Here is a 26,857-nt window from a genome sequence, read left to right as displayed (position 1 = left end):
TAGCATTTCCATTAGAGCGTATAACGGAAAATCTAATCTACAATTGGTTGTATTTGTTACGCATTCCGCACAATACGCCCCATGTGAAAGCCGACTTTCAAAATGACGTAACTTCCTTAAAAGTTACTAGAATACGCAAGTTACGCTTACGCAAGTTACGCCGCATGTGACGGCACCCTCAAATACTCTGAAGATCATCTGGCAGCATGGGCAAAAAGTGAAATTGCCCAGTGCCACAAATCGAAGAAGAAGAAGAAGAAGGTGTTATATAAACGAAAAATGGCCAACCAGTCAGAAATAATCCTTCGTTCTTTGATGCACAAGTGTTTACAGCGCCACACATATGCTTGATACGCGTATTATTTTGATACGATACGTCTTCTCGATACGTATTGTACCAACTCAAACGGCATTGTTTACACTATACATTTAGTACGAACATAACATTTGATTCGCGTATCAAACGGTCGGTGTAAACCAGGCCATTAAAGATGAAAGCACATAAAATTGCATAGGCGCATAACCATAAGCATAAGGAAATTGATTGGTCCACAAATATATGCATGAGAAAATGAACCAATCAATTTTCTTATGCTTATGGTTATGTGCTCCTGCAATTTTATGTGCTTCCACCTTAAAGCCGTAACCACACTACGGGTTGCGGGCTCGGTTGCGGTTGAAATTGACCAATCAGAACAAAGCAATTTGTCGGCCGCAACTCTGATTGGTTAATTCCAACCGCAACCAAGCCCGCAACCCGTAGTGTGATTACGGCTCAGGGTCGTTTCGACCAAACTCCGATTATGGGCTCGTTCCCACTGAGCGCGTCACGTGTCGCGTCACCAGCGTGAGCCAATCAAAACATCCCATTGTAATAACATGTTTTCCGTGTTATTACAATGGGATGTTTTGATTGGCTCACGCTAGTTGACGCGACGCGTGACGCGCTCAGTGGGAACGAGCCCTAACTCAATCGTTGATTAAAGCCAACATAACAAAATAATTCAGTGTGACCAATTGTATTTCTGACGATATTGTCACGTCTCAGTGACCAACTTTTCCCCTAGATGCCTCAGTTCCAGAGAAAAGTGCGCTCTCTTTGTTTTCAAGGCAACCTGCTTACACCGGCTATACCTTGGGGATGCCGAGAGCGAGGATCTGACTTATCGATTACGGAAAAATGTAAGGGAGCCGCGAAACTCTATAATTGGATGACTATTGAAATATATATATTTGTATATGCAAAGGGTATCTATTAAAATGGGATTTCGATATTTTCTATCAAATCCATTAGCTGATCGATATCGATATTACCTGCGATATATTGATCTACGAATTCCAAGAGTATATCGAGAATTCGAGTTTGCTCCTCATCTGTTAAGGCGAAAAAATCTTTATCGTTGCAAGAAGGCCTCATTGGAGAGTCTGTAAGTAACTCTCTATTTCACACTGATTCTCCGGAAGTTGGGATTTTAATTGAGTTATCAGATCTATTGAATTTAATGAAGGGTTTTCAATCGTATCTTTATTTTTTATAATTTCCAAATAGTAATTATAGAAAGAGTCAAATTCTACGTTTGAGGTAACTATTCGAAGAAATTTCTGTGAAGTAAAATTTTCCGGTAAGTAAAAGAGGAATTTAGCCTTAGCCTTTAAAGCGGAGACAAAACTTTCTGGAAGGAAGACCCTTTTTTCTGATTTGACAAGGATATGCTTTGAGTTTAATTCTAATCTCTTGATCCGACGGAATCGAGAAGCGTCACGATATTCACGGGTTATTTTTCCTGCTCTATGCCTTTTTCTTTTGAATTCTGACGATGGGGTTACCATTTAAAGAGATAATATTAATATTAACATATATTTTTTCAGGTAGGTAGAATATAGTATTGGTTGAGGAAAGTGGTATTTTATTTGCTCTTATTATTATTATTAACTGAATCAGCGTCAACGCACATTAGCATATAGTACGTTTATTCTTGTAATTTTGTTTTAGCTAAAACGTCAATGAAGGAATAATTCATAAGGATATGTGGATGTCTCCGGCATGACCGTGGATGCCCGGCAGCGACGGAAATGGGTGAATGGATAATAAAATCTGTGTACAGCATCGCGAAGATGCTATACCTATGTGTGTGGAAAGACGTTTTATCCTAATAGCAACGTTAGAAATTTATGCAAATCCAAATATCGTTGGTATTTTCAATGAAGCGTCGATTAAGCGAATTGGTTTAGGATGTCGGATGCCTCCGGCATGACAGTGGATGCCCGGAGACGATGGAAATCTGGTTTTGGGATAAAAGGTGGTAATGAATTTTTAAGAATAAAAATTGGAGAGTGAGGAGTTCTCCGGCATGGCAGAGGATGCCTGGAGATGAAGGAATCTTCAGAGAAGGGAAGCTGCGACGCTCAATTGATGAGGGCGATTTTTGGAGTTCTAATTAATTTTTGCTTTGACGCTTATCAGAATAGAATAACAAGTTAAAACAAGTTGTGCTGGAATAAGAGGGAGGAATACTGCCAGCGACGTGCTAGTGCTTGACAGTATGCTTGTTTATTTAATCCTCGATGTTTTGTTTCAGGAAATGTTGTGAATGCAAGGAAGGTGAATATTATCACACGAAGACAAGCATAAAATGGGACAAAAATCTGGTACTTACCACTCAGATGTCGATTTCGGTTGGTCTCGATCGCCTTCGTCTAAGCAAGGTCTGGGAATCTCCAAGGATTGACACAGTGAATTTGCACAAGTATAACTTCTTTATTTGAATTTTACTGAACGATATAGCAGATTGATACAAAGTATTAAATTTTAGTTATAATGAGTTAAAGAATAATAAAGAATAACGGCAAAGTGATCACGACTAACAGCGAGTCTGCTATACTGGCTAATTATTAATGATAGAATGAACCGCTCGCGCCTAGAATCCGGGGTTTATATACTAGCGATTTCGTTGTTCCTTGCATGATCTTTAGCTGTAGGAATCCTCGAGTAAGGTGATCTCTACATCGGATCACGTCGTTCTCGGAAGCACTACTGAATTACTTATCAATTGTTTTGACATAGATATCCTTTTCATAGAAGCGCGGCGGTGATCAAAGAGTAGTACGCGACTATTATCGGAAGTGTCGGTTGACATCTCCAAGAAATCAATGTCCGATATGTTTATGACTTCCTCTTAGACCACCTCACGTGTCAAAACTATGCGCTCTTAATTTAATATCTATCATTAGCGGTGTTAGGATTACGGAATCATTTTATATGTATAACTTCCTTTATATTTTAGAAAAGGTTCAGAAATTTACGGCTCAAGTTAGAATAGATTAATTTTAAGTTGTAGCATATAGAGAAAGTTATTTCCACTGGTTATGATCCCATAATGAATTTTAAATAAAGCATTTCAAAGTGTTTAAATATATTTGTATTTATTCATATTTAAGATCAATTCAACAGTTCCTTTGAAATACCTTACTTGTTATTGCTTAAATTATATATTTTCGGTCGCGTTTGTTAAAATCTAAATTCGAATTTTAGCGCGTATATAAAGTCCTCATTATACATTAATTGAGGGAGTACTTATTTAAGTAGCGGGCTAAATAACCGTGTAGAATAAAACGGTAAGCAAATATTATAATTGATATTTTAAGCGTTAGAATTCGTATGCGCATATATTAGAATTAAAATTAATAGTAATATAATTGATAATAGTGAGTAAAATTGAATTACGAATAATAGAATTGAATATTCATTCTTATTCCATGGATATAGCAAAGAAATAAGATGGGTAAGCGAATTGTAACTAAATCTAGTAATTTTAATATGACGGGACGTCACAATATACTGTATTTCTACAATTATATTGGCTTCTCTCTGTATATTGTTAGAAATACAATTGATCACACTGAATTATTTTATCATGTTGGCAACCCTTTAATCAACGATTGAGTTAATCGGAGTTTGGTCGAAGCGACCCTGAGCCGTAATCACACTACGGATTACGGGCTTGGTTGCGGTTGGAATTAACTAATCAGAGTTGCCGGCCGACAAATTGGTTTGTTCTGATTGGTCAATTCATCGATTATCTTACCTTAATACTTTTAAGGTACCTTTTCATGTGTCACTCATCGCTCGTTTTGAGCGATAAAAAAGTCACGTAACTAGATTGTCGCTAGCGACTAGCTATTGAGCATGAAAAGGGCTCCAGCAGCGATTTAGAAAGAAAAGTTCCGTTGAGACACGCACAGTATAAAATAAATATAAACAAAATGTTACAAGCAAGAAAATATTATAATTGGATGATTGAGTGCACAAAAATTATAAATGAAAATAATATAAAGCAGAATAATATAAAGAAAAGATTAGCAGTAGCGGCAGTTCTTTATTATTTAGAAGAAAAAAAGAAACGATACAAAAAAAAAAGTGTTTGGGTTACTCCATCATCTAAAAACATTATAAAACAGATTATTTTTGTAATTAACTAATATAAAATTTATAAATACAAACATTCTACCTAATACAGGATAAAAACACAAATTTTCATCCGTAATAAAAAATTGGAATAGCCTTCTAGACATGTATGCGTCGGTACTTCATCCTTATTACAAATAGTTTCACATGACATATTCTATAAATAAAAATATTTCGTTTATTTTAATGTTCTCTTGCCATTACACAAAAGATTTTTAACAACCTTATATATCAGCAGATTTATATTTACATTTTTATTATGTATAAAATTACATTATAAAATATTATTATTATATATATTTAATATTTATTACAAAATTATATACTTACTCTTTGATTATCCATTTGGGCTACGTTCCAAAACGTAAGTAACCGAGGAAATTTTACTCGAATCGCCGTTCCGAAACTCTTTTAAGCCTTTCTGATTGGTTTAAATCGGCCATCGAGTAAAATTTCCTTCGGTTACTTACGTTTTGGAACGTAACCTTGAGTCTTAAAATTTCAAAATTATCGCTCGTGAATGTCGCTTGTAGTTGGAAAAATCCAACTACAGAATCCCGTCGCTGGCGACTACGTGACATCATTATGTCGCTAAAATCGAGCGATAGAGCGATGTATGAAATGGCACCTTTATGTACAAAAGTTATGAGACTTTTGAAATCATTTCCTAATTTTACATAAACCGTAAAATATCTTGTAAAATATTCATTTTTCGATTATCTTACCTTAATACTTTTATGTACAAAATAATGAGAGGAATCAATTGGTGTAAAGAAAACACAGTTATTTGTAAGAAAAAATATGTAATTGTTAATTGCAAATTACATATTTTTTCTTCGAAACAACTATGTGTTTTCTTTACACCAATTGATTCCTCTCATTATTTTGTACATAAAAGTATTAAGGTAAGATAATCGAAAAATGAATATTTTACAAGATATTTTACGGTTTATGTAAAATTAAGAAATGATTTCAAGTCTCATAACTCGAAAAGTATTCAATGAAAAAATACTTTATTATAGTGTTTTGGAAAGCTCTCGAGGTAAGTTACAAGAATATGTAATGAAAAATAGGGAGTTCCATTCAAGAAATTTAAGATGATCTTCATGTGACCTTAACAACACTCTTCAAGGTCGTAGTAATATTACTGTGTAATGCGTCACTTAAAACTCTACAACTTTTGTCTGAAACATTTTCCCACAGGACGACTATTTTCGGAGATAATTGACCGTTTCCAAACTTTTAAACCACCCTGTATGTAATGTCTGTGTTGGTACAAATACCAATATATTGTGTACACAGATGACTATTGAAAAATCCCAGATAGCAAAGTCTGTAGAAAACATATCATACCAATGTCTGCTATCAATTAATGTTAGCAAAAAGGCTACAAATTTGGTACTGAAGCTGTTATTACTAATTAAGTTGACAAATTGATTTCAAAAATCGAGCAGAGCCTGCTCACAGAATCTGCTAACATGACTTGATATCAGTTTGTCGACAAACCAGAATCTGACGCAGATTGGTGGCAGAAACCAAGCAGAATCTGCTAACATGACTTGATATCAGTTTGTCGACAAAAATCAAGCAGAATCTGCGTACGCGCAATTTGACTGCAGATTGACAGCAGAAGTGGAACAGGGTTTGCATGCGTGATCTGATGGTAAATTGGCAACAAACTGCATTTGATTCGATAGTTCCTTCGCTTACCGCTATGTGATGTATTTTCTCGTAATCAAATTTTTGTCAGAAATATCCCAGCTAGCATACCCACGTCAAAATGACGTCAAAAACTGGTCATTACTGGTCCAATGACGTCAAATGACAAAATAAAACCTAAAATAAAACGTCTTTTTTGTAACGTCTTAAAAACGTACAAAATGTGACGTTATAAAGACGTTATAAAGACGTATCTTTTGTAACGTCTTAAAAACGTACAAAATGTGACGTTATAAAGACGTACTATTTTTATTTTAAGACGCATGCGCAGCTTTTAGGACATACAGCGGCGCTACGACACACAAAGCATTCTACGTGCCGGCTCTGTTGGCGGCAGTTCTGCCAGGTCATTTTATTTTGCTTTTCTTTCTATCCCATCACATTGTTCTATAGTGTTTTTTAAATAAATAATAAAAATTTGTGATAGTTTGTGTAAATAGTTAAAACTTTGAAGGTAAGTTTTTCATAAAAATACTATCGCATTTATGTAGCAAAAACCGCCTAACCTAAAATAGCATATAGAACATTCTGGGATTTTAAATATATTTTCATGTCTTGCAGGCTTATTCTGTAACTTTTTAACGCTTGCGATATAATTATAATGCATGATTTGCTAGAAAATGTATAATATCATTGATCCAAACCTAGTAAATCATTGCATTATATCCCAGCTAGCAAAATGATACAAACTTTGCACAAAGTTTGCAGCAAACTCGAGCAGACCTTTGCAGCAAAATTGCGACAAGGTGTGCGCATTAAGCTTAGCTTTTGTTGGCAAGGTTTGTGACAACAGCATGATGCAAAATTCACGCAAATAACAGAGCAAGCCTTGCTATGCACGATGTAATAGTAAATTTGTGGCAAGAACAGGGCAATGTTTGCTCTGACACGATAAGACGCAAAATTCACGCAAATAACAAAGCAAACCTTGACGTGCATAGTATAATAGCAAATTATAGCAAGAACAGAGCAAAGGTTGTCGTAACAGTGCAGATTGTAATTAATAATAAATGAAATGAGCTTATTAAAAGGATTTTAATTAATAGTATTATTAATTAAATTTTATATATAAATAGATAAAAATAATTACATTTTCTTTATATTTTATTATTAATATTAATAAAAAATATATAGAATTTTAATTATTTCTATATTTATTTATTTATATAAAATTTAATTAATGCTTTTAATTAAAATCCTTTTATAATGAGCTCATTAATTAATTATTAATTATAATCCGCACTGTTACGACATCCTTTGCTGTTTTTACTACAAATTTGCTTATATATTTGATTATATCAAATTGAATTAATACTATTAATCTCTCTAAATAGAGGGATAATACTTAAGCAATTTCTTTAAAGCTTCTATTATCAAAAATTTATATTTATATCCATATTTATCTTCATATTTTTATTTAAAAAAATCGGATATATAATTTATAACCATATACACATAAGCGTTTTATATGTACATAGACCGCTATTTAATTAGTATATATATATATCACTGATCAATCCTGAAACACTCGATCAATCAACGTTACGAGAAGAACTGACCGAAGCTACCTTTTCTTTCGCTATTAGAATGATATTACATATATCGTACGATGAGTTTGTCGAATGTAGCAATTGGTTAACAAATAGAGAATTTCTAGAGTCTCTATCTAATATTTAATCGTTACAACCAGCACTTTGTAGTATGAATGTAATATCGGCCTTAGACAATTGTGCTTTGCTTCACGCGTATTTAGACGGCGGGAAGATTGACACCATCTATTGCAGAATTATATAATGACTCAATATAATCAACATAGTTAATTTAAAATCTTGAGTCTTAGAATTATTCGTTACATGTTTAGATTTTTAATCTCTTTTCAAATATAATAATTATAGACAAATATAAATATATTATCTATATAAATATAAATATACTGTCTATAGATATTTATATATTTGTCTATAATTATTATATTTGAAAAGAGATTAAAAATTTAAACATAACAAATAAATGCAGGATCAAGATTTTAAATTAATTATATATGTTGATAATATTAAAGTCATTATAATTCTGCAATAAATAGCATCAATTTTTACGCTGCCTATATACGCGTGAAGTAAAGCATAATTGTCTAATAGCGAAAAAAAAGATTGAGTTCTGTCAGTTCATCTGCAACATTTGATTAATTGAGTTTTTCAGGCTTGATCGGTGATATATCTAATTATTGAATAGCGGAAACGGGAATTGGGTTTTATCTTGACGATGTTATTGAACGCTGAGCCAAGTTGAACAGCATCAATTTCGTCTTGGGAGTTCTCTAGTAATAATAACAGCAACATCTGAAATATATAATACGAATATATTTAATACGTGTGTAGAGTTTTGTTCTATTTTTATAAACATTTTTTATAGAGAGAAAATAAATATGTGACTTTGTTTTAAAAAATAAAAACAATAAAATTTTAGATTTTATTACGTTTTAAATGTAATATGTTAGAAAGTTTCATTTTTATTTCAAATTGCAATTGATTCAGAACTCTATAAGTTCCAGATATTGGTGAGATGCAAGTTTATAAAATTACCTACATTTCTTGTTATTCCAAATTGTAGGCTATGCTCCTTCTCTAAGCTGCTTCTTTAGTAGCTCTGTTTTTCTGTGAACTTCTGTTGGTAGCAGTTGAATGTGGTTGATTTCTATATCTTCTAGTACTTTATCCTTGGAGTAATTTGTAGATGATTCTCCAAGCAGGCACTCAAACTTCTCCAATGTGGGAGCATCTGATATTTGATGCTAGATAATTGGCGGAATCTGTCTCGTTTCTTTTTCTAGGAAACAAACACGAATTTGAATTTATACTGGCACTAAAAAGTATTAAAAAGTAATTTGATTGACTAATTAGGATAAAAGAATCTTTGTCCTTATTGGTCTATGGAGATGCAAGTATTTGTAATATCTATATTAAATATCTATATTATATCTATATTACCTATTCTGTAACATTTAACGACAATGTCGCTATCGTTACGTGTTATTGCGCATGTCAAAATACATGTATTTTCGTTAAAAAAATAGGCCTTATAGAATAGGCCTACAGTGGCATTGAAAAGTGCCGATTTAATGTGAATCGAGGTGAATTCCACTGACACTGAAAAGTGCCGATTTAATGCAAATCGAGATTAATTCCACTGTTGTGAGTAATTAAAAATGTGGCATTTTTCAATGCTGTTTAGCCAATGAAAAGTGCCAGTTGGCGCTAAAAAGTGCCTATTGTTTCTTCATTTTTTGCCCTCTTTTTGTTCTTTTTGTCCTCGTCTTCAGGGTCACTCCATCTTCTCCCGCTTCCATTTTCTTCTTGGTTCCAATTCTCGAGCATACACGAACAATTTTCGTATACGAAAACAATATTCATTCAAATACGAATCATTGTTCGTATGAAAGTTGTTTGTATATGCTCAAGAATTGGGATTTTGATCTTCTTTCTTCATGCATCTTTCCTGTAAATCTACAACAGTCGACCAGCTTTTAATATTGAGGAATGAAAAAGATTAATTATAAAGAATTAACAATATGTTATAACATATATATGGTCAGAACTTATAGTGAGTAACTTTGTTTCTAAATTTTAACTATTTTTAATGATGCTCAGCCTTAATTTCATGACTTTTCTTTTTCTAATCTAATATTCTATCACTCACTCACTCTCTCTCTCTCTCTCTCTCTCTCTCTATTTCTCTCATACGCAACTATTTATGTAAAATAAATAGTCGAAAGAAAGAGAGGGAGCGAGAGAGGAGAGAAAGAGAGAGAGAGAGAGAGAGAAAGTGAGTGAGTGAGTGAGTGAGTGATAAAATATTAGAGTAAAAAAAAAGAGTGGTGAAATTAAGGCTGAGCATCATTTAAAAAAGTTAAAAATTTTGAAACAGATGGAGAGTTACTCACTAAGTTCTGACCATGTATGTTATAACATTTTTAATTAGATTAGGAATATAAAAAAGTAAATTTTGGTCATGTACAAGGGCTGCTTTCGCCACAGAATCAAAATGATACAGATAAAAATGATCCTGCGCTATTATTGATTAAATCTGAAATTTCATTATGATGGTTCTAATAAAATTTCAGATTTGACCAATCACAGCGTAGGATCATTTTAATTATGTTGCGAAAGCAGCCCAAAATGTATATTTAGTTTCATACAACTGACCTAATTTTCTTCTGGTTGCATCTCGTCGTGTTCATCGCTCCATAGTGCTCGTTCATTTCTATTTCTTCCTTCCGGACGATGCAAACTGTTGCGGGCCCTATTCCTGTGTCGTTGCTTGACCGTTCGCAGAGCATCCCGCATATATGTTTGGAATGCAGCCCGCATAGGTCTTTCAAAATTTTTATTTTTGCAGATGGCATCTGTAAAAGGAAACAAATATAAAATAGTACCATTGATAACACAACTGTAGCATTATGTGTAACAGTATACCATACCGTAAATAGCGTTCACCAAACGGGTATTGTATAGTGGTCGTTGATTATCCTCACGCCCGAACCAAGTATATAAGTTCATCAAAGAATCTTGAAATATCTCTTTGAAGCACAAATTAACACTCTCTTTGGCATTAAGACCACCAATAAAAATCAAATAATTCACCTATAAAGAATATTTTGCATTTATATTTTTATTTACATGTAGTCTAAGGGTTCTCACATCGACTTTAAAAGTTCCTATTAAAAATACATTGAGTTTTCTGTTGTATGTAAACGAGATCAATATTTTTTATTCTTGTAATTATCTAAAACTTAATTACATAAAAACTATTGAGAACTTTAAATAAATAAAATATTAAAAAACTAAAAACTTTTACATTTTATCTGAATTAAAAGACTATAACAAATTAGAATTGCTTATTATGTCTTATACAGTTACGTTTTATACAATTTTATAGTTAGATTTTAATTACAAGAATACAAAATATTGATCTCGTTTAAATACAACAGAAAACTTAATGAAAAAACTAAATGTATTTTAAATGGAAATTTTTAAAGTCTATGTGGGAACCCTTAGACTCATCGTATTATGTTTTACTAAGAATAAAAATTTTTCTTTTTTTATCGACTAAAAAGTTGGAGAGGGTCCCAGAAGAATTTTACAAATTGCCAAAACAAACACTCTATAACATTCCAGATAGACATATGTCAGCATATTGCCTGCATAATGACAAAATTTTAAAATTGAAAATGCTTGCATGAACATTGAAAGATGCGTCCTCATATGACATGAGTGTTATCAGCAAGTGAAAGAGATCTTCTGATGCTGTAAAAATTGCGACAATATGCTGCTTATTTTGCCAGAAATAGAACGCAATTAATCCGACATTATTGGAGCAATAAGAAATGAATATATTCACTAAAATCATAATAAATGGATAGTAAGGTTTCTGGATACTCGCCGCGGCCATGTTGAATCGTGACGTCAGAGGCGAGAAATGACATGCTTGCGTGATATTTTCAAATAAAAAGATATTTGGATGAAAAAACACTTCTCTCAAATCGCTTTAGTGTGCTAAAGCGATCTAAAGTGTTTTTTTATCTAAATATCTTTCTATTTGAAAATATCACGCAAGTATGTCATTTCTCGCCTCTGACGTCAAGATTCCCACAATGCCAAGGCGAGTACCTATTAGGAACCTTAAAATAACATTGTATTAAAATAATATAATAAATGTATTATTACAATAATATATAGATTTTAAAAATTATTTAACTATTGTGGAATATGTTAATTACAGTGTATGCTATAATGTACGTGTTAACATTTTTCAAAAATTTAATTAATACTTTAATTAGATTTACAATTGTTATAATATTGTTAATTATAATTTTGATCAACATCAAAGGATACATTATTACATAGCATCGCTCAATGAAGAGTTCAATGTATTTTAGAATAGTAAAATGTTTAAAATATGTTATTCTAATATTATTCTTTACACACAATACGCAGCAATAAAATTCAAACACGTTACTTTTATCAAGATTAATTATTTAATTTTACAATATCATTTATTATAACGTTCTCTTGTATGAAAATGATAATGTTTTAAATATAATTAACAAATTACAATATATTGCGTAAATTATTAAAGATTAAAAGGAAACACTAGGAAAAAATTATTTTAAATGCTATAATTATGTGAATACAATATGTAATTAGCATATTAATTTTGATACATTTTATATACTAAAGTTATACTTCAATTATACTTAAATTTAAAGAAATAAAATTTTTGAAAGCAATGTAAAATTATATACAAACATCTTTTATGTCTATATCGAAATAAATATAAATCGACCAATTAAAGCTTTAAAACAGTAACATTAAAATTTAAACTTTTTCCATACACATATAAATATAAAGTAAGAAGAAATATAATTTCTTAAGTAATTTGCAAACAAATACTGAAGTTCTGACGGAACCATATAATAGTATTACAATTTGAGAAAAGAAAAATACACCATTTGTCATTTTTATTTTAAAATTTCTAACACTTTGTGGTTTGTAGTGAATTTCAGTAATCGAAATATAAATGAAAAAAAAGATTCAGTGTTTGAAAAATTAAAAAAAATAAGATTCGAACTAATTGGCGTTTTGTTCGGTTTAAACATATATATATATATATATATATATATATATATATATCTACTTTTCTTTATAAAAATACTTATATTATTGTCTTCGGAAGTACTTCTCTTGACGTTGCGTAAAGATTTGTTGCATTTCTTCTTCTTGGAGATTACGTTTACTCCCCTTTTTATTAATTGCATTTCTTTTACGTTGTTTGGCATTACGAATGGCTTCAATCATATCTTGACGAAACTCCGTACTACTTGGTGCATGAAAGTGTTTGTTTTCTGATATTGCTTCTATAAATAAAAACATTTATTTATTTACATTTCATACATATTTGTAACCCACACAACATTATGTCGTCTTAAAGATGTCTTAAAGACGTCATGAAATTTCTAAAGACGTCTTAAGAAGTTATCAGAATTACATCTTTATGACGTCTTTAAGACGTCTTATGTCCCGATTTAAGATATCTATCGGGCATTGTGTTAAGACGTCTCACTCAAGACGTCCCAATCAAGATATAATTAAATGTCTCACTCAGGATGTCATAAAGACGTCTCAGACATTTCAATTAAGACGACTTTTAGACGTGCGTAATTCGGTCGGTACAATAGCTGCATATTGATTTATTCTATAATAAATAACACAACTCATGATTTTAAGTTCATTTCTTTATTTATATTTTGGTTGATACAAAGTTTTCAATGGTACAACTAGTCTAGTAGTATCAATACGCGATGATGGCCAAGCATTCCATTTATGGAACGCACACCGTCACAATCTTGTTGAATAAAATTTTGTTGAATAAAATCTTCATATGTTGTCATAATGCTGCAAAAAAATATACAAAAGATAATTAATATATTTTTTTACAATATAGAGTTTAATTTTTTTACACATACATACATATACATATATATATATATATATATATATATATATATATATATATATAACGTAGCATAAAGTTGTAAGCGAAATGAACCAAATCCATTTCCTACTATGGCCATGTTCCAAAATTCACTGCCAGCGCTGAAAATATATAATATACGTAACGTGAACTAAAGATTTTCAGCGCTGGCAGTGAATTTTGGAACACGCCCTAAGCCCATTCTACAATGGCAATAACAAGGCTGTAAGAGTAAAGAATAAACTGTTTCTAATGAAGTAAAGACAAGAAGTAACGAAATAGAAATTCTCATTAATACTCTAAGGTAATAGTAGTACAAAATGAGAATTGTCTATTTCATTACTTCTTCTTCTTTACTTCACTAAAAACGATTTAATCTCTACTCCTACAGTCTTGTTACTGCCATTGTAGAATGGGCTCTATGTATGTTCTACGGCGGACGCGCAATAAGAATTAAGAACGCAGAATTCTTCCGTGACTGCGTATGCGAGACCATCGTAGAACGCACGAAATCCATAGGAAATGGATTTGGTTATTTCGCTTACATCTTACAACCTTATGCTATGGCCATTGCAGACCCGGCTTTAAATATCATTAATTTTTACCTGTGCAAAGCACTGCTCAACTTTGGTAAATGGAATAATTTATTTTCCAACTCGATCCCGTCTAATGCCTGGCTGGCCTGGCACCGCGGCCATCTTAAAAATGGCGTCTTAAAATGAATGTTCTTAAAAACATCAGAAAGACGTCTATTGGTCAGGTCTTAAAGACGTCATAAGAAAGGCATGTTTAAGACGTTTAGGCCCATATTCTGAATCCTCTTTTATCGATAAAAGTGCTCCTAAAAGCGGCCTAAAAGTAGCCAATCAGAAGGCTTATATGCCACTTTTAGAGGCACTTTTATCGATAAAAGAGGATTCAGAATATGGGCCTTAAAAAAATACGTCTTAAATTGAATGTCTTACAGACGTTAGAAAGACGTCTATTGGTCAGGTCTTAAAGGCGTCATAAGAAAGGCATGTTTAAGACGTTTAAAAAATTCGTCTTAAATTGAATGTCTTAAAAACATCAGAAAGACGTCAATTGGTCAAGTCTTAAAGGCGTCATAAGAAAGGCATCTTTAAGACGTTTAAAAAAATACGTCTTAAATTGAATGTCTTAAAAACATCAGAAAGACGTCAATTGGTCAAGTCTTAAAGGCGTCATAAGAAAGGCATCTTTAAGACGTTTAAAAAAATACGTCTTAAATTGAATGTCTTAAAAACATCAGAAAGACGTCAATTGGTCAAGTCTTAAAGGCGTCATAAGAAAGACATGTTTAAGACGTCTTCAAGACATGCATGCCCAGCAAACACAGAATATTACGGCAACATTGCGGCAATATTACAACATTGCAGCAATGTTGCTACAATATTCTGTGTTTGCTGGGTGTTGTGTGGGAATATATTATATATACCCAGTAAGCAAAATGTTAGCAGGTTGGCAGCAGATTGGCAGCAAATTCGATCAGAATCCCACACCAGAACCGTAGCCATCTGTGTCCGCATTAAGCTTTTGTTTTGGCGACAGAGTCTGTAAAACATAACCTGTCAACAAACTGTCGGCAGAAACCGAGCAGGATCTGCGCGATGCAATTTGATGTTAGATTGCCAGCAGAAACCGAGCAGAATCTGCGCATGCAACCTGATGGCAAATTGACAGCAGAAACTGCACAAGATTTGCGCTTACTTTTATTAATATTATATAAATGCAACAAAATTGATTATCACAAGTGCTAAATAAGAATATTATCGGCAAGTTAATTACAATTTTCTTCTAAAATGACATATATGTCATATGTTATATCGTAATATATGTTAATGTAATATATGTTATATTGTAGTTATATCTCATATAGCAAAGGACTAATTTAATTTAATTAAATTAACAATAAAGTAAATGATAAAAGTAAATGTAACTTGTAAAACTGGAGATGTAATTTATTTAGAATTAAATTCTTGCTTTATGCCTCAAATAGGCAGTACATGAATAATTTTCCATTTATCATATTGATTCCAATCAGTTTAATATTCTGAATCTCATCTGCTTGTATCAGATATCAGAAATTAAAGTGATAGAAATTAAAATGATAATTACTATATTTTTAGTCTTTTATTCATATTCGCGACTTTATATATATTTCTGACAGAAATTAGATTACGAGAAAGTACAGTTCACGTAGCGATAAGTGAAGGAACTATCGAATCATGCAAACTCTGTTCCGTTTCTGTCGTCAATCTGCTATCAGAGATTGTGTGCGCAGATTCTGCTCGATTTTTGTTATCAATTTGCTATCAAATTGCGCCTCACAGATCCTGTTAAATTTCTGCTATCAATTTGCCATCAGTTATATCTGCTGGCTTTACTCGATTTCTGTCGATAATTTGACATCAAATTTCATTGCGCAGATCCTGCTCGGTTTCTGCCGACAATCTGTTGTCAAATTGCGTCGCACAGATCCTGTTCAATTTCTGCCATCAATCTGCCGTCAGTTATATCAGCAGGCTCTACTCGATATCTGCCGAGAATTTGGTATCAAATTTTATTGCGCAGATCCTGCTCGGTTTCTGCAACCAATCTGATATCAAACTGTGTTGCGCAGATCTTGCTCGATTTCTGCCACCAATCTGCTATGATAATTTTAAACAAATCCTGTTCAGTTTCTGCTATCAAATTATGTCAGCAGGTTTTGTAACATTTCTGCTGACATTCTGTTATCAGTATTTGATATAACAAATTTTTTATACAATCTGCAATCTTACTGTCGACAAAAATTTGTAGCAGAAATTGACAAAATCTGTTTGAACAGACTTTGCTGACTGGGTATATATCATATATATATATATTGGGAGTACAAATTAGTTCGGTCCGTTTTTTTGTGGTCAAAAATACATTTATTTCAGAACAAAATGAATGAACAGATTAATCAAAGTATTGTCCATCGCTGGCTACTACGTTTTCCCACCTCTCAGGCAATTTTCGAATTCCATCTCGAAAAAATGTCTCGTCTTTTGAGGCGATCCAAGTTAGGAACCAATTTTCGATTTCTGCGAAAGAAGTGAACCGGTGACATGCCAAATCGTGCTGCATCCGTCGGAACAACCAGTAATCAGAAGGAGCAATGTCCGGCGAATACGGCGGGTGCGGTAAAATATCCCACTTGAGCGTTTCCAAATAATTTTTTACGACTTTTGTGACATGAGGCCGAGCGTTATCATGCAGAAGAATAACTTTGTCATGTCTTTGCTCGTATTCCGGCCGTTTTTCTCGTAATGCACGGCTCAAACGAATCAATTGTAGCCTATCTTCCGGATCTTCATCGAGTAATGCCTCCAATTCTTTGTCTTCGAATTTTTTTGGCTGTCCAGAGCGAGGCTTGTCTTCAACGCTGAAATCACCATTCTTGAAACGTCGAAACCATTCCCTACATGATTTATCAGTTGGAGCATTGTCACCATAAACTTCTACAAGCATTCGATGCGCTTCAGCTGCACTTTTCTTCCAATTAAAGCAGAAAATTAAAACCTCCCGCAAATGCTGCTTAGTTAACACAAAATTTGACATATTCAACACAGTAAAAAACAGGGTTTTTGTATGAAACTCAAAGCGATATAAACTGAATATTATTGACAGATGTCTAACCTCTCTGAAACCACCGAAATCAGCTGTCACTATGAAACATCCATAACAGCCAGAGCCATCTTTTGAAAACGGACCGAACTAATTTGTACTCCCAATATATATATATATATATATATATATATATATATATGCAATCAAAATAAAGCTAACCTTGAATAGCAGAACAAAGTTTTGTTTTGAAAAATGAGCCAATGTTTTCTTCTTTATTGCCATAAAAAGTAAAAAAAGACATAACTTCGTCTTCAACTGTTTCTTTAATGCACAAATTTAATGCTTCTTTTAATGAAAATCCTCCAACATATTGTAGATAACATACCTAATACATATACAAGAAATATAATTTGAAATTAATAATTTATATATAGCAAATAATCTCCTTTTTTGTATTTAATACTTACAACTTCATCATAAGTTTTCTCTTCTGCATTATCAAATTTTAGAACTTCTTCTTTACTTGTAAAGGAAAGAAAAGAAGGTTTAGTCCAACATTTTTTCTTATTTTTTGAATTTAGAAAATTTTGTATAGTTCTTTCGATATTTGTAAACCTTGTGTCTATCCATTCATATAATTGGCTACAGAAAAAATAAAAAGTAAGCTTTGTAATAAAATTCATTAAATAAAATTTTAATGTAAAGAGACACGTAAGAATTTTTACCGAAAATCTTCAGCCATAGATGAAGAAAATCTAATATCTTTTTCTTCTTGTGGAGTATATGTTGCAGAACGTTTATGAACCTTAACTTCAGTTTTCTTTCTAAAAAGAACATTGTGACGTGACGCCTTTTTTGCGCTCCGTCACAGTGACCCCGCCGGGGGGAGGAAGCGTACGGAGGGTCGTTCTTAGCACCTGAAGGGGGCCCCTTTTCCGATCTCGTGATATATCTTTGTATAGATTTCTGTGTTTGAGATTAATTTTAAGCGAGCAGAGCGCAGCAATCTGAGTGAGCGGATAATAAGTGATGTACAGCAAGATCCCGGAGGGCGCAGTTACCGAAGAAAGGAAGAGGAGAGTAGCGGACCAATGCCTCCACCCTAAAGGAAGGTCGCGTATCGAGATCCCGCTCCGCCGCTATCCATATGTAACCATTATATTAATATCCGCTAATTTTAGAGAAACAACGACGGGGAAACCAGGACGAAGGAACGATCAACACTCTCCCAGGCTGCAGACTGAGGAGAGGAGATGCATCCGGAGACGGACGAGGATACGGCCTGGCCAGCCCAAAACGTCCGATCTACCGAGAAAATACAATCGTCCAGAATACCGTCAACGTCGGATTTTGGCTCCTATCGAAGGGCAACCCGCACTACAGCAGGACGAAATTTGAGAGGGCGGAGAATATCGACCCCTTCTCATCGAAAATCGACAGGATGCGCGGAAAATCGGCGCGGGACTCGAGGACCTTGCGGAGCATTTATCACAAGTCACTGTTCGACGAGCTACAATAGCAAGAGGACGATTCTCCGTACGAGCTGCGATACCGAGAGAATGACCACAGCCAAGCAGCGAGGACCCGGACACCGGAGATAAACTGTAAGCCGTCGCTCAGGTAGCCGTAGAAATATTCCCAGATACAACTGGCGTCGTACTCTTTCGTGATACCGTCGCGAGGCGACGGTGAACTCGTTACCGAATTGTTGTAGAAAGCCTGCGTGCTTTTCTTTGCCGGACGCCAGTTGGGCCCCGGGTATCGCGGATTTGTCCCTCTCAGGGGGTTCGTCGCCGACAGTCATTATACCGTATCGTTAGCGCCGTATCGTATCGTATCGTATCGTTTCGTTTCGTATCTCGTTATATCGTTGCGTGGAGCGTCGAATTGTGAATAGTAATAGAGTCACGAGATTCCGACGCTATCGTATTGCGTAAAGAATAGCGGGGTTTGCGTGAGATCGTTCTTCGCGAGTGAGAGTTACCGTATATCCGAAATCCACTCAGCAAGAATTGGATAATTCGCGAAAGCTCTGTTTAAAATTTACGTCCGTTACCGTTCGTGTTGTTTGAAATTACGTGAGGGTCGAGTTTGTTTTCGCCGAGAGTGAAAGGTCGGGAAGATACCGGATAACATTGCGAGATAATACTTGTGCCCGCTGACGTGGAATTACCGTTACTTAGAACCGTCGTTACATTTGATTTTTTTCCGCGAATTTCTTGTGGACTTTACTCATCGCGGTCTGTGAAATTATATTCGATCTCGGAATTATCTGTTAGTCGCGCGTATCATATGTATTCGTTCCCGTATAGATAATAATCGACTTTCGTATCTGTCTTATAACTCTGATGTTTCTTTCTTTCGAAATTTATATTATCGATTTCGTTACTTGCGTATCTTCTGCATGTAATCTTTGCTATTTTCTCTGTATCGTTAACCTTTTCTACTGTATTCATATCGTCTTTGTCGTATACTTTGTTATAAACTTTGTCCATATACTATAATTGTTAAATATATTTATAATAATAATTGAAGGAGTGTCGATCATTTCTCTCTTCCGGAAGTTATTTAGTGCTCTCTCTCTCTAACCTACAAAGAATCCTGCCCTTCTGTCATTTACTGAGCTCTGGGTTATCGAACCCTTCCGTTACCGTAACGATATCGTGGCGCGGGAGACCGCGCCTGGCGCCCAATACCGCTCTCCTTGTGAGAGCTGCGAGATACCGTACGCTACCGTACTCTGAGATACCGTTTTTTTTGTAAATCAACTATTTTCTTTATCGGCTAAAATTGCACGCTGCCTTCTCCGGATCGGCGTTCCCGAGGCGGACAAAGGCGTTTGCAACATGTATATGTAAAATAGTGCATTATATACCGGAAAATTTAAAAATTTTTTTAGAATTACTACCGTTTGTCTATAAATTCATTAGAATTATTAAGATTCTGAATTTTTCCATTATTATTAACATTTTGCACATGAATGTCTCTGTGTGATTCGTAGTATGATAACAGTAAATGCGACGTTTGTGGATCATTTTGTATATTACATTTTAATTCGACTTCCGCCCTGAATAAAAAAATTAATTATTAGGTAAAAGCATGAAATGCAAATCATAAATAAAAAAATATTTACATTACCGTTTATCGTTTAAGTAATCACAATGCCGATTATCAGCAACACTTTTTTCACAATGTCTTTCAGTTATATTTTCAGGTTTATTTTCTGTGTATGTTTCTGATTGATAAGGACTTGCCAATCGCAAGTTATTTGGATCATATTGTGCATTAGAAATTATAGGATAAGATGTTGAGCCCATATAATCATTGTTGGGTAAATTGGAATGAGGCATGTCATATTGCTTTGATGAATTATACATTGCTGGTTCATTATAATATCTAGCTGAAGCTTTCACATATTTGAGTGGAGGATCTAATACTATATTAGATCGAATACATGGTTTTGATAATTGACTATGATTTGAAGGAAGTGAAATACTTTCACCATCCTTATTTTCCAATACCTCTTGTGTCTCAACTAATACTTTACTCAATGCATGTATATCATTTTCTATCTTATTTTGGACTTCATCTCTGGTTAACTCATATTTCTCATATATACATATATTATTTTCACTATCATCTGAAGATTCTGTAGTTTGATATCTAACGGGCTTTGTTATTTCTCTCTGTTAAGGCAGACTTAGACTCGAGCAATTAAGAGAGACACTTTTAGTACGAACAATACTTAAATATATTTTATGCTCTTACAAAAACATAACTTGAAAAGAAACTTTTTCAATCAGTGCGTACAAAAGAAAACAAAGAATCACAGCACGGCATTACTCTACGGACGTGACGTAACGTAGAAGAAAGACTCACTGGAGACAAAAGAAAAAAACTATATATATATATATATATATATATATATATATATATAAGTACTTGTGCGCTCGCACGCCACCTATCATTCTTATGAAGCGCGAAAAACTACCTCAACACTCTCTTTGGTGGTCTCATTGCAAATGTTATGCTATATCAGATATAAAAATAACCAATAGATCTCTGTATGAATTAGGAATAGCTACAAATAAATTGGAAATAAACATATGAAAATAATAAAAGTATAAAGAAACACTATAAAATATTTTAAATTTTGAATTGTAATTTTTATATATAAATATTATAAAAAATGTTGCATTGTACATACAACGAATTGCTTTGATTGTGAAAGAATTTTGTCATTATAATTTATGTTATTAGAAGAATTGCAAGTATTATTATTTGTTTCAATATTTCTTGGTTGCAAAGGCATTCGAAAGCACTTACATTTTACTTCTTCAAGAGACACAAAATGTATTTCATGAGCTAGATCGCTACATTTAAAAAAACCAATTTCTGACGAAGATATTCCAATATTAAAAAAAACTACTAGTATTTTTAAATTTTTTTACAGCGAACATTACGACTTCATTTTTCTTTAAAATATTTATAATTATACAAATTGATAAATCATTTAAAATACAACAGTTATTCCTCAGTGCAATACTAAAGAACACATTATTTACTTTAATACTTTTATACTGTTCAAATTCGATGGATAAATATGTTGGAAATGGACCATTGGAATATTTCTGAAATGCAATTAGAACTTCAGAGTTTGAATAATAATTATTCGCATTGTTTCTTTTTAACTCTTCTATTCGATTTGAAATTTGTTCCAGAAGTAAATCAGGTTTTCTACATAATTTTCTATATGTTGACATTTCATTTTCATATGCAAAAGCAGAAAAACTATCTAACGGACCATAACGTTGTACGTCTTCACTTATATGTAATAAGCCATGAACATTGTATGACATAAATCGTTGTCCATAAATGTAAGGACTGCTTTCTACAAATTTTTTTAATGCAATGTCTGCAAATGTTAATAATGTTTGACTAGGTGTGGGTAAATTCAGAATTCGAACAGCAGTATTTAAAATTAAAAAATGTAAGTAGGTAGATCTTTCTAATACATCATGAAAAATAACTGGACCAGTGTATAGTAAAAATTGTCTATATTCAGTAGCTTTGTAGCGAATGTATTCGGTAATAATTCTTTGTCGGCGTGAAAATTCACTAGGACAATATTTTTGTATTAATTCTAAATGATCAGATAATAATTTTAATTGAAATGATTTCAGTTTAATCTTCTTATTATATTCACCTGTAATAAGTGCCACTAATATCTTTTTTGCAATCCCAAGATATACTAAGTACATACTGTCAAATGGTACTTGATGTATTAAATTATGTAGGAGTTGCGATAGCGGGGTTTCGCCTAAATTGTGATTTTTATAAGCAAGTGAACGATAGTTTTCATCGGATCTAGAAGTATATTTAGTGCCAAGGATATCTAACCATAGAGACCATAAGGAGACCTAACCATACGGTGCCCGATATTTTGTCCTTGTATTGTACATTTTGAACAAGGTGAAACTGCATTATGACCAACATGATTTAATATATGAATGCTCGAGCTGGAGCATCTGCTATAAAACACCGCAATTGAATAGGTATTATAATGCCGTTAAATTTCAATCCATGTGTTAATAGTTTTTTTATATTAGAAATAAATGGTTGAAAAAAAGCTATAGCATCGTTAGGTTTCTTACGACCCTTGTAAATACCTACAAGTGCAGGTTTACTGAAAGTGATGTTAACAATTCGGATATGTATTGGCCAAAGTACCACATTTAATGCCTTATACAAACTTACTCCATCGGTACTAAAATCTAATATTAAAACAGTAGGCATTTTAATAAGTGGTACATATGAAACAATGTCTAAAATAACTTTTTCGATATCAAAATGAAGGTATTGTCCTGGCTCCAAAGCAATTATATCGACAGGGATACGAGGTGTCTGAATAAGAGTTTTGCAAGATTTCGGTAAGTTTGAGAAACATCTATGCATTCTTAAAACTTTAAGTATTTCATCACCCTGTTTAAGAGAAATATTGTTAATAACGAAACATTCCGCTAATATTTTCTTCAATTTTTCTCCATCAATGGATTGATGGAGATGATCATGCAGTACGTGATCATCTACATGATCATTACGATCATGTACATTCAATTGATTATCATCACTATCATCAATGTCATCACTGTCATTATTGTCATCGCTTAAATCCGTTAATATATTTTCAAATGATGACTGATGTCCATGATTGAAAGAATTATTTATGAATTGATTTCCAGATATGTTTCGATGAGTGTTTTCTGAGTCTTCATCAACTACAGATTTTTTGCTTGATAAATTATTCTCAATTCTACAAATTATTCTTCGTTTTTGTCTTATTGATAATTTTTCATAAGGCTTTCGACCATAATAACGACCTAATTTTATATTACACTTCAATATATCCATTATACTTTTGTTAAAATGTACTTACAATATCGATGAAGTTATAAATACAAAAATAGCAAATTCTACAATTAAGTAGGGAAAAGTTGTCGACCCAACAAATAAAACTGAAATAGAAATATGGGAATTAGTTTACATTATTTTTGGATATATTATTTAGGATATGATAAAAATATATAAATTATTTAATTAAAATAAAAGTTACGTACATATAATAAAACAATATAATGCATGCATGATGCATAACGTGAAATGGGCAATTAAAAAGTAAGGTTAGAAAAGGTTATTTTTCTTAAAGCGTGCTTTTATTATTATACCGAAATTATAAAGTACTTGAAAATGTTAATCCTAAAAATCGCGGAGTTTTTAATGTTTTATTAATATACATACCCAGTCAGCAAAGTCTGTTCAAACAGATTTTGTCAATTTCTGCTACAAATTTTTGTCGACAGTAAGATTGCAGATTGTATAAAAAATTTGTTATATCAAATAATGATAACAGAATGTCAGCAGAAATGTTACAAAACCTGCTGACATAATTTGATAGCAGAAACTGAACAGGATTTGTTTAAAATTATCATAGCAGATTGGTGGCAGAAATCGAGCAAGATCTGCGCAACACAGTTTGATATCAGATTGGTTGCAGAAACCGAGCAGGATCTGCGCAATGAAATTTGATATCAAATTCTCGGCAGATATCGAGTAGAGCCTGCTGATATAACTGACGGCAGATTGATGACAGAAATTGAACAGGATCTGTGCGACGCAATTTGACAACAGATTGTCGGCAGAAACCGAGCAGGATCTGCGCAATGAAATTTGATGTCAAATTATCGGCAGAAATCGAGTAAAGCCTGCAGATATAACTGACGGCACATTGATAGCAGAAATTTAACAGGATCTGTGAGGCGCAATTGATAACAAAAGGATAGCAAATTGATAACAAAAATCGAGCAGGATCTGCGCACACACCCGACAAAAACAGTACGTGAAATCCACGTTATTACCACGTAGATTAATATTGTTGAATCCACGGATATTCGAGTGGATAATCCGCTCAAAAACGGTACTAGAATCTACGTGGAATCTATGTGAAAATTTCATGAACTTTCGAGACATATTACTTTTTTCATTTTTGATAAGTGAATATCTTGGACATTTATAAAAGTATATAAATACACTCGGCTATAAGAATAATTTTATTTTTATTTATATTTTATTTTTAATATACGCAATAAATAGGCTATCTCCCATTTATCCGTTTAATTTCAAATAATCTGTTCCATATTCTGAATCCCAACAAGCGATCCAGATTATTAAACAAATTAGTTTTAATTAAATCAGTTTATTAAATTAAACTGACTAAAGGACCGTCTACAATAAAAATAATATCGGTGGAGTGGACGGTGGAGTAAGGCGTAAGACTAGGAATAATGCGAAATGGAAAAGAACCATTCGCTTACGCCTTACTTCACCGTCCACTCCACCAATATTACTTCCATCGTAGACGGTCCTTAAAAGAAAAAATAAACTTCGGACCGTGTTAGTATCAGTTCTTTATATACACTTTATGACGAAAAGTTGAATACGAGTTAGCTAATTTGATGCAGCGCCGCATAGCGGCAAAGCGAGGAAGCATATTCTATATACATATGTACTATTACATATTTAGAAACATACAGATATAATTTTTTTCTTAGCAAACTTTTTTATCTTTCTGAAAGATTTCAGAAATATTGCAAATACAATATTATATAAAATATAAATATTATAATATTATAATATAATTATAAAAAACATGATGCAGGTATATTTCTGAAATATTTCAGATACAAAATTACAATTGAAAAATTTTAATAAAATATCTTTTAACATTACAATATTACCGAGTCGTTGAATGATTAATCATAATTTCAATAGAAATATCCACATGAAATCTACATTGATATTTCAAGAATAAAGTACCTCGATGTAATAATGAAAAAAGAAAGTTGTATCCACGTAGGTAATTCATGGATAAATCTGCATCCACGTAAGCCACGTAAAATACGTGGATTCGATGAGGATGTGACGTAACTGTTTTTGTCGGGCAATCTCTGATAGCAGATTGACGGCAGAAACGGAACAGAGTTTGCATGATTCGATAGTTCCTTCACTTACCGCTACGTGAGCTGTACTTTCTCGTAATCTAATTTCTGTCAGAAATATATATAAAGTCGCAAATATGAATAAAAGACTAAAAATATAGTAATTATCATTTTAATTTCTATCACTTTAATTTCTGATATCTGATACAAGCAGATGAGATTCAGAATATTAAACTGATTGGAATCAATATGATAAATGGAAAATTATTCATGTACTGCCTATTTGAGGCATAAAGCAAGAATTTAATTCTAAATAAATTACATCTCCAGTTTTACATTTACTTTTATCATTTACTTTATTATTAATTTAATTAAATTAAATTAGTCCTTCGCTATATGAGATATAACTACGATATAACATATATTACATTAACATATATTACGATATAACATATATATGACATATATGTCATTTTAGAAGAAAATTGTAATTAACTTGCCGATAATATTCTTATTCAGCACTTGTAATAATCAATTTTGTTGCATTTATATAATATTAATAAAAGTAAGCGCAAATCTTGTGCAGTTTCTGCTGTCAATTTGCCATCAGGTTGCATGCGCAGATTCTGCTCGGTTTCTGCTAGCAATCTAACATCAAATTGCATCGCGCAGATCCTGCTCGATTTCTGCCGACAGTTTGTTGACAGGTTACCCACACAACATTATGTCGTCTTAAAGATGTCTTAAAGACGTCATGAAATTTCTAAAGACGTCTTAAGAAGTTATCAGAATTACATCTTTATGACGTCTTTAAGACGTCTTATATCCCGATTTAAGATATCTATCGGGCATTGTTTTAAGACGTCTCACTCAAGACGTCCCAATCAAGATATAATTAAATGTCTCACTCAGGATGTCATAAAGACGTCTCAGACATTTCAATTAAGACGACTTTTAGACGTGCGTAATTCGGTCGGTACAATAGCTGCATATTGATTTATTCTATAATAAATAACACAACTCATGATTTTAAGTT

The 26,857-nt window shown here is 32.9% G+C and overlaps 2 protein-coding genes and 2 long non-coding RNA genes across 6 annotated transcripts in view; 2 read left to right on the top strand and 2 right to left on the bottom strand.

Moving 5' to 3' along the window:
- The first annotated feature begins 1,051 nt into the window (after positions 1-1,051).
- Positions 1,052-3,398, top strand: LOC145975815 (uncharacterized). 2 transcript variants are annotated; one of them, XR_014440096.1, is made up of 3 exons: positions 1,052-1,182; positions 1,295-1,427; positions 1,994-3,398. It is a non-coding gene; the product is annotated as an uncharacterized LOC145975815 (long non-coding RNA). The 2 variants fall into 2 exon arrangements; XR_014440095.1 differs by having other exon boundaries at positions 1,550-3,398.
- A 4,790-nt stretch (positions 3,399-8,188) lies between these two features.
- LOC145975489 (uncharacterized) lies at positions 8,189-10,939 on the bottom strand. Of its 2 annotated transcripts, XR_014439995.1 has the most exons (5): positions 10,662-10,938; positions 10,387-10,586; positions 9,172-9,687; positions 8,771-9,010; positions 8,191-8,523 (listed from the first exon to the last, which is right to left on the bottom strand). It is a non-coding gene; the product is annotated as an uncharacterized LOC145975489 (long non-coding RNA). The 2 variants fall into 2 exon arrangements; XR_014439994.1 differs by having other exon boundaries at positions 8,189-8,523; positions 8,771-9,687; positions 10,662-10,939.
- A 1,729-nt stretch (positions 10,940-12,668) lies between these two features.
- LOC145976391 (uncharacterized) lies at positions 12,669-23,737 on the bottom strand. The gene is made up of 8 exons (XM_083107446.1): positions 23,084-23,737; positions 22,727-22,804; positions 20,465-21,012; positions 20,235-20,393; positions 18,052-18,150; positions 17,794-17,968; positions 17,546-17,711; positions 12,669-13,097 (listed from the first exon to the last, which is right to left on the bottom strand). Exons 1-8 carry the CDS (start codon positions 23,735-23,737, stop codon positions 12,901-12,903), a joined length of 2,076 nt encoding a protein of 691 aa, XP_082963572.1. The 3' UTR covers positions 12,669-12,900.
- The window catches only part of LOC145976390 (uncharacterized), a 25,000-nt gene continuing 16,255 nt past the window's right edge, over positions 18,113-26,857 (top strand). Inside the window, exon 1 of the mRNA XM_083107445.1 lies at positions 18,113-18,930. The gene's annotated coding sequence lies outside the window, so the exon portion shown is untranslated. The remainder of the gene's footprint in view (positions 18,931-26,857) is intronic.

The sequence above is a fragment of the Camponotus vicinus genome, unplaced genomic scaffold (assembly GCF_025532165.1).
Source record: "Camponotus vicinus isolate PSW18456_S1 unplaced genomic scaffold, iyCamVici1.0 SCAF_8, whole genome shotgun sequence".
NCBI classification, from domain to species: domain Eukaryota; kingdom Metazoa; phylum Arthropoda; class Insecta; order Hymenoptera; family Formicidae; genus Camponotus; species Camponotus vicinus.
The sequence above is the reverse complement of the archived record's forward strand: the minus strand, read 5'-3'. Positions and strand labels throughout refer to the sequence as shown.